At 40.3% G+C, this 13,766-nt stretch overlaps 1 protein-coding gene across 2 annotated transcripts in view; it reads left to right on the top strand.

Annotated features, from left to right (window-relative positions):
- Positions 1 to 577: 577 nt before the first annotated feature.
- atp6v1ba (ATPase, H+ transporting, lysosomal, V1 subunit B, member a) overlaps positions 578 to 13,766 on the top strand; it is a 44,569-nt gene continuing 31,380 nt past the window's right edge. For both annotated transcript variants that reach the window (XM_035400237.1, XM_035400236.1), the window contains exon 1: positions 578 to 795. In XM_035400237.1, the coding sequence (XP_035256128.1) occupies positions 687 to 795 (109 nt within the window). In that variant the 5' untranslated portion in view covers positions 578 to 686. The remainder of the gene's footprint in view (positions 796 to 13,766) is intronic.

Genomic DNA, 13,766 nt, shown 5'->3' with positions numbered 1-13,766 from the left:
TGCACTCACGATGAACTGACTCTCAAGAGCCACTCGAAAGCCATAAACATGCAGGAAAAAAAAAAAAAAAAACAATCTGAATCCAGTTACCAAAATATAAAAAGCATAAACAGAGGAACAGCATATCATATCTGCTTCAAAATCATCACATTAAGAAAGGTTATTCTTAAAATATAAAAAGGACAACTGAGAAAATAATTTTTCCAGTTACATTATGTTCTAACAAGGACAAATTGGTCACCTGGGAGAAAGAAGCAATTCTCCTATTACACTCTTAAAAAAGTCCTTGCCAACTAATTTGAAGTGGGTTGAATTAAAAATTCTCTGAAAAAAACAGTTTTACAAAGTAAATGTTTTCACAAAACCACAACTGAAAGGAATGGGAAGGTCATTTTATTATTGGCCACTTTATTAAGGTGATTAAAACGTCCTTATTATAACTCTCTGATTTCAAGTGAAACCCTCCTTTTCCCATTAGATTGCAGCTTCCACATTGCCTGGACTACACGAGCACGAGCGCAGAGCTACGGTCCCTCTGCTGACAACTAGAACGCGCACGCTTTCCTTATTTCCTGTACGCATCAACTTCCGGTATATTTGGTCATATGACTTTGTAACTTAACTATCGCTTGGGTGTCTTTGGTACTGTGTCGTTTACAGTTTCATTCATTTAATTTAATTTAACGATGGCGACGCTGGTAGAAAATCGAAACGTGGAACTCAACGGACCTGAAGCTGCAGCTCGGCAGCACGCACAGGCTGTGAGCAGAAACTACATCTCACAACCAAGGCTGAGTATGTAGCTGGCTAGCCAGCAAGCAGCTTTCTTGTTTCGTTTATAATGTTAGCTAGCAATATAATAGCTAAGACGTTTGCCTACCTAGGGGCCAAGCAGTTTCTTCTTAACTATAAAATTGCCTGTTCTTAAGTATTAATTCGCTGCTTTACGAATCAGACTCACTACCTTACCACTTAGCGAGCTACCATTGACTCTTCAAATGACAGTCCTTAGGCTACTGGACGGATTTTAACGTCAGAATAACTGATGTAGTATTGTCGCTTTTGCTCATGAATACAGTTCGCTTCTGTAATGTAAAAGACACGAGCAAGCCAACATCAGCCTCAATGGCTAAATTACCCTAACCACTTTTTGTTGCAGTTGCTAGCTGGCCATCTAGCGAAGATTGTGCGTTTGATTAAAGAGACGTGACAAATATTGGGGTGAAGTTTCTTGTCCATTTTTATGGGCAAATGACAATTATTGTTTTTTAAAAACCTCATTCGCGTGTAAAATATGGCTAAATCGTTCGATTACCGGCGATTTGAGGTGGCGAGCTAATCCATAGTCAGTATTTCAGCGTGTTCATATTAACTGTGCTTTTGGCAAAACTTATATGTAGACCAGGATTAGACATCAGAGCATATCAGTAAAGCGATCGAAAAACGAGGAACCATTTTCATTTGCTATAGCTACAAATAATTTCCATAGTGAGCCAGACAGGACATAAACAACTACAGATGGGGTGCTGACCTGCTCATGTGATTGAGGTCACGTGGGAGATAGCGTAGCCCCTACGAGCCCAATGCACAAACGCCTTCAATTTAGGCTGTCCGTGAATGGCTTGCATTAAAATGTTTTGAAAGACTGTGTGTAAACCCCGTCTGCTACTACACTTTAGTAGAGAGTTACAAACAAACAAACAAACAAAAAAGTACTGTAGGCTACTACTGCTGTACCGTTTCTATTATTCCATACGGCCTCGGTCTGTGTTGGAACCAATCGGTTGCAGTTAAAACAGTGCCTAGCGCAGACCGCATAGCTACCCTGTTCAGGTCTGGCAGATATTTTAAACGATTTGTTCAAGATTTACCAATAATTATTTGGATTTTAAGCATTTATTCTTAATTGAATGGTAGCCCAATTAGTGTGACTTTCAACCACGCTTCAACTGGCACGCATTTGAGCATTGTACACACAATCGAGAATGTACTCATTTATTTACGTTGCTAATCTTTACGAAACCTTAAACGGTGATTCAGAAAGGGGTACATACGAGGCATTCCACTGAACACATGTGAACATGGGTGCATCATGTGGCTGATAATTTTAAAATTTTTAATTAAATGAGAAATATTGAGTTACATTAGTAATGCTGTTAATTTTTGCACAATGTATTTTAAAAGCTCTGTTGGCAAGCTCTATAGGTCTATAGGTTTGAATGCTTAACATGTTATAGTTACAAAACGTCATTGGCATAATGCTATGTATTATTTAACATTAGCATTAATTAACAAGGGAGGGGTTCATCCACAAAAGAAGGTATTTAGCAGTATTTTATTAACCTTACCGGGTGTAGCTTCAGAAATAAATTCACTGATTGGATCATGCTTAAAATATCAGTTTATAGCAAACATTTTTTTATGGTTGAACTTGTGCCTTGTTGATTAATTAATATTTAACAATGTGTCATTGATACCTGAAAGTTCACCAGTAGCGGACCATGGCCTGTGAGCTGGTAATTTTTCCACTGTTAACATGTATTAGATTTGGCCTCACAAACCTACTCACTGATCCACGATTCTTCAATTTTTGATAAAATATTTAGTTTGATTGAAATATGCCAGAGATTGATTGAACAGCTCAGACCCACCTTAATAAAATGTGTTGGTTCTAATGTGCACTTAGACCTTAGCCTAATTTTTAAAATAGTTATCTTTAGGCATACTTTATCCTGTCATCCTTAGTATGACAGGAAGTCCATCATCCCTAAATATAATTCAGAAATTCCTTTTAAATTCTCCGGTGCCATATGTTCAGTCCCCTGTTTTAAATCACACTGAAGTGGCATGTTCATTGCTAGCTTTTTCACGAGAGACTGGGGATTATTGTGCAAAAGGGACATTATGGAAATTTCATTATGTTGAAATACTCGGAGCAATCACTTCTTTTAAAATCCCAGACTTGGCAATCACCAGATCTGTGTAGATGAAACGGAAAGTATCGCATCCTAATTTGCTACGGGCAACAACAAGGAACCTACAGACATTTTTTGTGTACTCAATAACCAGTTGGATACTGAGACGTCCGTCTTTTCCTTAAAATTACAGTGTGCGCATGTTTTCCTGTTCCTCTTCAATTTGATGTAGTCACCCACTTTGGGGATCTTGAGTTTTCAAGGAGAACTTCAAGGACAAGCTGTTTGTTCTGTCCTTATATTTTGAATCTATTGAGGGGTCTCCCAAGCAAATGGGTATGTTGGCGGTAGACCTTTACATGCTTGTGTATGTGCGTCTATATGGAGCCAGCAATATTGTTTTTTTTTTTTTTTCAATATCAATACATTGATGGAAAATATCTAAATAATTGAATGTTTTCAATATTGTATGATGAACCATGGCATATGATTGTACGTGTACTGTTAATAAGACACTACATGATCTGGTAACACTTTGCTTTATCACTTTATTATTCTTTTGTTGTTATGTTCCCCCTCCCACTTTTTCAGTTACCCGAAATTGGTATTTAAAAAAGAAAAAGCCAGTTATATGAACAAACTGCCGTATTTTACGTGCAAGAACTGTCAGTTTACTGTAGTTATTGGCAACTTGTTGCAAAAATGACAGGCAAAAGTGCACGCCTCTCCTAAAGCAACATTATAAAGACAAGAGCCCTACCCTTGTGACGGTGCCCTCAGAAACCTCGCATGCAACTGTGAAACCAGAGCACTTCTCCTCAAGTGGAAACTCTTAAGATAGACAAAGGCCTGGATGCAAGAAAATCCTCAAATGAGGAAGATCGCAATGCCTGTACACAGAGCCGATGACATGAAATATTTTTAGCTGATTTGCTGAGACCGAAAATGGGAAGATTGAGCCAGTAATGGTCTGCCAAGGACCCAGCAAAAAAAAAAAAATCACTGAAGCAGGATCTCTCTGGTTCATGCTTGCCTTGTGCACGTAGTTCACACAGGCACTAAAATACAAGCTAGTTATCAGTTCAGTTTCTTTTAACACACATTCTTGGCTATCAGTTTAGAAAAAGACAACACAGTAGAGCTATTGTCTTGTAGCCTATACAAAAATATGGTTAATCATTACAAATAGTCATGGCTAGGTAATTGGTTGACCTATGGCCTAAAAGCAGTGGTTGTCTGGAACTAGAGAAATTTGTACAAAGTCTAGTTCTGTGTATGTTAATTTGTGTACATGTTCAACAAACATTACGACAGTTCTCATTCACAAATATAATGAAAAGTGGAAAAAATGAAGGAAACTGATATTATAAACTGGCAGCTAATCTGTATCTTTAAATCATTTGTAAGAGGAAGTCACTATGGTCTATACATATCAATAACTACCTAGAAAAAAAACCCATTTTGCTTTCTGGAAGAGTCTTTACATTCCTATGAAATAGATGTCAAAGTCTGTAATGGAGAATGGAATGCAAAAAAAAAAAATAGAAAAAGACTTGGTTTTCATCAGAAGTAATTTACTCAAAGTAAAAGGTGATGTTGTTGGGACAATGTTTTATTATGGTGTAATAAAAAAAAAAACAACTTTGTCCACTGCGATTCCGAACAGACACGGGTATAACATTCCTCAAAAGCTGCTTTAGGGATGAACTTCTTCTTTTACATTCAGGCTATAACTCCCCTGCATTCAGGCTGTAACCTCTCTTTCGCTCCAAAACAAGCAAGCTGCCTCCGGGCAGTATTGTGGAAACAATGGACGCAGGTCTAGACTCAAGACTGTGGGAGTCCATCTCAGGCACAACAGTTTTCAACCCCCCCCCCCCACCCCCCCCCACCCCCCCCCCCCCACATAGAATGCAGCTCACTAAAGAGCCGCGTTTCTCCCCTAATATAATTAAAAAGGTAGTGCGCGCCCATATTGTGTTTTTGCTCTTTATTTGTCTCGCGCGGTCCTGCGTTGTGGTGCGTGCGCTTTTTGAAAAGCCGGGCCGCTGGGCGCGGAGTTAATAGGAGAATGGGACAACACATGCCGCTGGGTGTTGGCCAGACCCATTTTCACACCCTCGTGAGGAATCGCTCGCCTGAAAAGCGGCTCCTTTCCGCGGCGGCGCCGCCGTTAAAATGCCTCTGAAATGGAAGCAAATCACGACTCCATTAAGCCTTCCTTCAAATAATTACCGGGGACGGTCCGTCTATGAGACTTCCTTTATGCCGCTGCTCTTCTGGCTGGTGTTCAGTAGTACATTAGCCATGGGAATACCTCTCTTCGGCAGGTCCGAACTTTAAAGAGCAATTGTAATGTAAGGTGTTTTGTCCCATTTTGTCTGGCGTTGCATTTTCACATGCACACATTGTGGCCCCCCCCCCCCCCGTAGAGTATCTGAAACCTGAACTGTTTGTTCCATCAACTTTACTCCCCAGACCTAAGACACAAATGAGATCTGCACAAACCCATGCAGAAATGGCATGAAACATTTCATAGCCGTTCCCCTGGTATTCCATATCACAGTGTAACTGCCATGCCGTATTACTTTACACCACAAGGAGCGGTCATGGGGGCCGCTGGGCTGCTCGTCCATGCTGGATTTCAGCATGTGATGCTTCCAACGATCTCGCATGGAATCCTGACATTGCCCATCCTGTCTGACCTGCAGCCCGCCCGGGCGGTCCTCAGGTTGCCCTAGCGCTGTCCGTGGAGGCGGGGCTTGAGCCGGCCGGAAATGGCGGGAAATGTCCTCGTCTCGATACGCTGCAGCGACCGCTAAGGTCGACTGGCACCTGAAGCCTCCCTGCTGCCCCTGAAACGCACTCCAGTGCAGCGGCTGCCCCTGAAACGCACTCCAGTGCAGCGGCTGCCCCTGAAACGCCCTCCAGTGCAGCGGCTGCCCCTGAAACGCCCTCCAGTGCAGCGGCTGCCCCTGAAACGCGCTCCAGTGCAGCAGCTGTGTCTGAAACATGCTCCAGTGCAGCGGCTGCCCCTGAAACGCGCTCCAGTGCAGCGGCTGCCCCTGAAACGCACTCCAGTGCAGCGGCTGCCCCTGAAACGCGCTCCAGTGCAGCGGCTGCCCCTGAAACGCGCTCCAGTGCAGCGGCTGCCCCTGAAACGCGCTCCAGTGCAGCGGCTGCCCCTGAAACGCGCTCCAGTGCAGCGACTGCCCCTGAAACGCGCTCCAGTGCAGCGGCTGCCCCTGAAACGCGCTCCAGTGCAGCGGCTGCCCCTGAAACGCGCTCCAGTGCAGCGGCTGCCCCTGAAACACGCTCCAGTGCAGCGGCTGTGCAGAGGGAAAGGAAGCTGCAGCTGTCAGAACATGCCTTGGGGAAGATCACATGCCCGACCCGCAGAGATCTGATTGGTCTGGGACTTACGATGAGGTTTTCTAAATTGGGTTTTATAGAACCAAAACCTCAATAAAAAGCTTCCCATGATGAACTATAGATGAATCCTAGACCAAACTCAGCATTAAACTCTGGCAGCCAGCATAATACACTGTAAACTACACTACACTATAAAATAGGGGGATTGGAACCTATAGTAAATATGGCACTGTAAGGGTTTGACATCTCTTGCTGATCTCTGCTCGGTCTGCCTACATAGGTCCTGCAGTCGCCATGACAGTGCCATGTGCTTATCATGCCCCAGGAAGGAAAAATCCTTCTCAACCTTAAAAATAGCTTTGAGTCAGACTGTATCGTGGTCACACCATTAGTCAAATAACCTTGACTTGACTTATTGTACATTGCGTATTTAAAATCTTGTGTTTAATTACTTTTCAAAATTTAGTTTTTATTAAAAATTAACATTTTTGTCATTAAAAAAAAAAATATTAAAATACAATTTTACAAAACACTTTCCCCTTTTAATTTTATGACACTTCCCCCTTTTTAGTATAAGTGAATGACCCCCAGATGATTTCTTACCCAAATCTGCTCATCAACTTTGCTCATTTATGTTCTGAATTGTATTGTGTTTTCCTGAAATGTGAAATGGTGAACATCGGCTGGGATGTGGACAAGAAAGAAACAGCAGTATATGGCGGTATTACAGGCGATTTTCACCATTTACTGTCTGTCTCATTAATTTACACCTCCGATAACCAGTGGGAGATGGCGTATAGTGTTTTTTCCTTGAAAGTGCTAAAAAAACGTATGGGCTAAAAGCCTTTTAGCAAACTGGAAAAAATGACTAAATGGAGGAGTTGGATCAAGAAAGGATATCTGCCAAGGCTTTATAACCCCGTCCTATAACACCGCATGTGCTGCTTTCACATGCCTAGTCTAATGTGCAGTACGGGCCAAACGTATTAGGCCAGCTGTGGTAGAGAAGTACAGAAGAATTCAGTTAATATGCACATTCATTGAATAACAAACCAAAGTAAAAACTTTTTTTTTCAATTTTTACATACAATATCAAGATTCGTTTTAGACACAACTTTCCTCAAAATAGCCTCCTTTGGATTTAAAATTAATTATTGGAAGTCTATCCGGTCATTTTGCGAAGTGGGAGGGAGGTGGATGTGTGAATTGAGTGAAACCTTATCTACTGTACCTTTTTTTCTTTTAAACCACAGGTAGCTTTATACCATTGACCTATAGTGCAAGTAAAAGTAAAATAGGCACTAAAGCGGCAAGAAATATGGCAAAGAAGAAGGTGTTAAATGTGCTGGGCCAAGTAATCATATTGTGGCAAGGTTATTCCCTGCGAGAAATTGCAAAGATTTAGATTAGCTTAAGATTTCCAGGTGGAGTGTTCAGTACCTACTCCAAAGGGTTCAGCTGTTGGGTAGTAATGTTAACTGGAGAAGACCAGGAAGATCAAGAGGCAGTAGACAAATATCTTGTGGTGTCTAGCAAAAGAAACCGTTGTAAAATTGCACAACTACAGGAAGAACTCAGTGCAGCTGGAGATAAACCAGTTCCCCTGACTACAGTGAAATGAGAACTATGATCTGGTCTAAGAGGCAGGCCTGGTAGGGTTAATGTTAGGTGGTAGATAAGAAGATAGATTGTTTTTGGAAAAGTATTTATTCTCGATGGAATCGAGGGATGTTATTATTATTATCATTCTCAGCTTGCTTGAGTTCTGAGTGGTGCCAAATGATAAATGGTTTAAGTAGCGTTAGTTCAGTAATTATTTCTCTTCAGCCTTTTTTCAGTTTTTATTATTATTTTTTTTTTTGTTTTTCGAAAGTTGGGTCTTGCTTGGTCAGTTCATATTGGTGGAGAAGGTACAGGGTTTTTTTTTTGTCCACCCGTACCAATGGATTATCCGATTTCCAAGCATTGAAAATAGATGAAGGGGGAAAAAAGGCAGGAGGACCGTTAATGACTGCGAATCACTGTAACTGTGGTGGTGCCTGTAACTACAAGGCAATAATATGCTTGGCTGAAGTCAAAATGGTAAGTTTTCTGTTTGATTGAAAAGAAGGCATAAATGAATAAAGAATTGCTGGATTTAATACAATATAGCCCGAGTCTTTCACTCGGTTGTTAATGCATTGTGTTTTTCATGTCATTTGCAACAATGGCAATTAACCCAGTTGATGGCAACGCATTGTTTTACTCCCAATCAGACATCAGGAATTGACGGAAGTCAAAGCATCGTGTTTTGTGAAGAAACAAATAATAATGATGCAGTTACAATAAACAGTCCTTAGATGTCAACGTGGAATGTTCTCATTTATTAACTGTTCCATGTTAATGGCCCCGACGATAATTAGCGAATCAAAATTAGTTTGACAATGGCGGAAAAAAGTAAACATTTCAGCACGCCTTTTATAGGAATGTGCTCTGTTGAAATAGACTTTATGGAAATGGAAGCCTCCTGCTTCAGTCGCTGTGAGATCTTGGTGGAATATTTTTTCTGGGGGGAGAGGATAAAACCCTTAGTTTTGTCTCTGGCTGCTCTGCGTTGAGGCCTGACTGTCAAATATTCATATTTATGCTATTTACTGTGAGGCTTGACAGATACAGTGTGGAACAACAACAACAACAAAAAATTTTTTTGGCCAGCTTATTAAGTTATAAATATATAATTTTTGTTGTTTTGGCTCTGTACTCCAGAACAATGGATCCAAAATGAATTTGGATCAGGTGATCAGTGTAGGAATTATAGCCTTTCATTATACACGCCAGGGCATTGGCCACTAAGGCAGAGAAATTGACCTTATTGGCCCTGGTCACCTTTTGCAGAAAGGTGGTGGGATTAGCCAGCTGTTTCCCCTGCAGTGTCCCATCCCTCCCAACCAAAAGCCACCCCCCCCCCAATCAGATTAGCATCTGAACCCCGTCGACCAATTTAACCAGTGTCCAACCCCCGACTGCATCCCACATAATCAATGCTATCAGTTGGGGGAGTCCTTTTAGCACATTGCAGCTATCTACATGCAGGGTTAAAAGCATCTCATTCACTCTAAAGACTCCTCTCAATGGGCTTATCGTCACCGGTGAGAACATATGGGGAGATGAGGAGGCAGAATTTACAGACAGTGTTTTGGGAACTTCTCTGTCACTCTTTCACAAAACCTTTATGAAGTATTTCCTACATGTTGTCTCTTCCTCGCCAGATATACACATATATATTTGTATTTGTGTAGGGCTGTCGTTTCCTGGGCTTGTTTGATGGACCAGTTGATGGGCTGGTCGGTGTCCAAAATGGCTCATTAAACTTTCTTATAAGAGTGGAGAATAACAGGCCCTCCCTGGACTCCTGAGCGTGACACTAGACCGTATGACAGTGTGTGTGTAGGTGACGTTGTTCTGATGTATGGCTCTTTGACATGCGGACGATGTCATTGCTCGTCCTACAGTGGTTCTTCTGCTGTGGAGACATAATCCATTTGCCTTGAATTTGTATTTATTATATTTATGTGTATGGGCAATTCCATCATTTCTTGAGGCGGAATAAAATTGTCCTTCCACTACAGATTGTGCCTTTTCTGGTAATTGGTTTCTTCTGTGTTCTTTTTGTCAGAATATTTTTTTTTTTTTTTTATTTTTTTTTTAAATGCTGCTGTTGAAGGTTTCACTAGTTTGATTCATTTCGGCAAGGTCTGTCTCTAGTCACTTTGGAAATCTTTCATTTCACTTTTTTTGTTCATTAGGTTTTAAAAAAGATTCTCAACAAGTAGTGCATAATCAATTCTCAACAAGATTTTAATGCACAATAATCTGTTCATTGTGCTATTACAGTTTTTTTGACAAAAGTAAATGGTCCTTCAGTCTGTATCAGTTGTACTGAAGGTACATGTTGGGATGTTTATGAAAGCATTAAAATGCTTGTTTGTGTGCCTGTTAAATTCAAGGCTCCAAATGTTTTTTGGTAGATCTTAAATTCCAACGTGCGACATTAGCTGCTTTCCCCTGATCTTTGTCATTGTGAGGCCTTTTCATTGGACACACATCTTGTGAGGATAAGAGTGTGACAGTTGCAGCTAGTTTTTAGCACATTTTAGCTGTTTGGTTTGGGGGTCATGGTAGACTTCCTTCAGGTAGTCCCTGTAAACCATTACAATCCAGTGTCACGGCCTGAAAAACCTGCCCCATTCTGCTAGCTAATCTTAGATTAGTCTGCTAATCTTGTTACAGTTTTGCATGTCTGGAATATTTTGATCGCATTTTCCTCTTACACGACACTCACACAAGTAGGTGACATACGAATGAAATTTAGCTTTAGAGTTTTTAAGTTGCCTGGAAGTTAAAAAAAAAAAAATAAAATAAAAGTTGAAACCTCCTTTCATAAGATGCTCAACTGTAAACATTCAAATATTCAGAAGTCATAGGCTCTGTTTAATTTGACCATTGGTAAAACTTAGTGTCTGAAGCAATGTACTTCTTAGGTTCACTGCAAAATGACTATGGTTTCTAGGTTTCTTCCCATGTAATTACAAAGCAGCACTATATTCCTTCATAGATGGTGCCTTTTCTCAGTATTGCATAAAGCTTGTAACCCAGCCAGTACATTGTAGATTTTTGTGGAGTACACACCATTTGTCTTACTGATTTTTATTTATTTTAACCACGGAGCACATCTTCCGTTACGTGTGATTGTGTGTGCTTCATTCAGAAATGAATGTGAACGAATGACAGGCATCTTTGGGTGGCATATGGCCCAGTATAGGGTTGGCAGAAAATACAGTTTTTTTCCACACACTGTCATGGTGCTACAGGCAATTGTGTTAAAAAAAAAAAAAAGACATTTTTTCACAAGCCCATTCTACAGCAATGACTTTCAAACTTCAGATAGTGCACACACACACACACACACACACACACACACATTCCTAGGTTTGTGTTGGTCTCCATTGTGACGAGATGGATTGTGAAGCTATTCTCTAACTGAAAGAATACCTCTCGCTCCTTTCAAATCATCAGCTTTGCTGATAAAAATGTTTCAAGTACGTCTGTCTTCCTGTGTGTTTTGCTACTTTTGTACCCGGCATTGTTCCATTGAAATTTGTGTTATTTGCTGTAATGATGCGTTGTGTGTTCACGACGACTGGCGTGAAAAGAAGTTTTGGTGTCATTTAACACCGTATGAGAAGCTCTCTTGTGTTTGTGGCATTCATTCCGATCGGTCGACGCTTACAATCTTCTGCAAGGTCACGTTGGCATTCCTCAACAAATCTTGTTTTGTCTTCAGGTACTGAATTTAATGCCCAGGTGTGAATCCTGTCCTCCCAATTGAGGGCTCTTTTTCTCACACTGTCAGTCAGTTCGGTTCAAATGCTGTCGGTTCGCATTGTAAATTCAAGCCACTGTAAAGCCAGAAGAGCCGTTTGCTCTGATTTGATCAGAAATATTTTTATTTATTTTTATTTTTCCATAGATTGCGTTGTTGCCGTTCTCGTTGTTAGTGTTAATCAGTTTAACCACCAGGGTCCAGGTTGAACTATGCGGTTGTTCCCTGTACTTGGACCGGTACTTCTCTCTAGGGGTTTCGTCATACTTGTTCCTGGTTATGGTTATACACTTTGTTGTACGTCGCTCTGGATAAGAGCGTCTGCCAAATGCCTGTAATGTAATGTAATGTAAAATATGTTTGTTTTTTTTTGTGTGCCATGAAGCTAGGTAAGCAGAGCTGAGAACTGGAATGGAAAGCTACTTTTCTTTTTTTGTAGTCAAGCTGATCTTCTGCATTTCCATTCATGGATAGACGTTTGTAGTTTTTTTTTTTAATGCTGATCAGAATTTATCATAATCTTTGGGTGGCTATTTTTGTCCATCAGGGAATTCCAAACATCCGGCTCTGGATGTTTGTGATATCACATGCAGGTGGTAAAAAAACGAAAAATAAAAACTGTTTCTTTGTTTGTGTGTCTTTTTTTCCCTTTAAAACCATCATTTATTGAGTAGTAAAGTTAGTGTACGGTATATGCAAGCCAACTTGCTTAGCAATGGTTGGTAGTTGTATTTAGTTTGACCAATCTCCTTTTTAATTTATTAGGAGAGGTATATGTGCAGATTTTGGTTGTTTAACTACAGTCTAGCAATGGCGGCATATGACATTGGAAATATTAACATCTCTCATAATATAGTTTTTTTTTTTTTGTGCAGTGCCATCTATATTCGATTTTAGGCAGAACTATTAAAGTGAAAAATTCATTTGGATGCTTTTTTTAACCTCCTTTGTTACCTGCAGATTTAGTGTGAATAACCAACATGTGGAAAACGGATCCTTCCCCCGGAGAGAGCTTAAATGTGAGAAACGCGGAAAGTGTGGGACTTATACATAAGACCCATTTGATTTGATTCCGTGCGCTCACGGTACTGCGAAACCAATTATGAATACTTGAGCTGGCTGAGGAGTTCCCACAACCGCTCCCTTTTTCACCTGCCCATGCCCATCGCCGTCCCCATGCCACTTTTTTGTGCCCGGGCATGTGCGGTGTGCCAAGCACATTCACCTCCTCTCCAGCCTTGCCATGGTGGCGTGGTTCAGTCATGGTCCACCGTTACACTTCATTCCGCAAAGTGCTCGATTTGATTCACGAAATTCCCCTTTTCTTACGCCGTGTCTGTATGTTTCAGCACGCTGATGAAGTGGTGCAGGAGGGAAAGCGTAGGGGAATGATAAATGTGTTGGAACCTACAATGACCAGGTGGCCAAACCCCTTCATCCAGTAGCTTGTTGGGCTAGCCATTGTCTGGCCAGTTTTTTTTTCCATAAACTGTAAAAGCATCTTAATGCCTCGTCCCTAATATATTGACTTCTTTTTACAGAACTACGTTTTAAAAAATGCTTTGTAATTGTGTTAAGTGACATTTCATGTTTTACTTTTACTAATTGCCTTTTTTTTTTGCATTAGAGGAAGTTTTTTTCATAATTTATCCACTATATTTTAATTAAATGCTTATTATTTCTATTAATAATATTGATTGTTTTACATAAATGAACAAAATGTGAATAAAAAGGCACATTCATGTTTTTTTGCATGAATGCCATTTCCCTTTAACTGGACTCTCAAAAGTAACGCTTTGATTTTACAGCCACACAAGAATGCAGTGGTAGAAGCAGTAAATCTACAAAAAAAAAACAATCATTTTTTTCTTACCTTAAAAATACAGCTATGGAATGTTAATTGTCAGATTATGCATGTCTGGCACAAATCAGAGATAATGTATAAGTATATTTTTATCCAAATAAAATATTAATTTTCAGTGGTGTTTTCTTATATTTAAAAAAAAAAAAATTAGCCTAGCTAGTTTTTAATTTTTTGTGAAGTACGTAGTATGGTGTGTAGAGCAGTTCTCTCACCCTGTGAAATGATAAGTTAAATGTTTTTACTTGTATTACAT

The sequence above is a fragment of the Anguilla anguilla genome, chromosome 18, assembly GCF_013347855.1.
Source record: "Anguilla anguilla isolate fAngAng1 chromosome 18, fAngAng1.pri, whole genome shotgun sequence".
NCBI lineage: Eukaryota > Metazoa > Chordata > Actinopteri > Anguilliformes > Anguillidae > Anguilla > Anguilla anguilla.
This window is presented reverse-complemented; position numbering and strand designations above follow the sequence as displayed.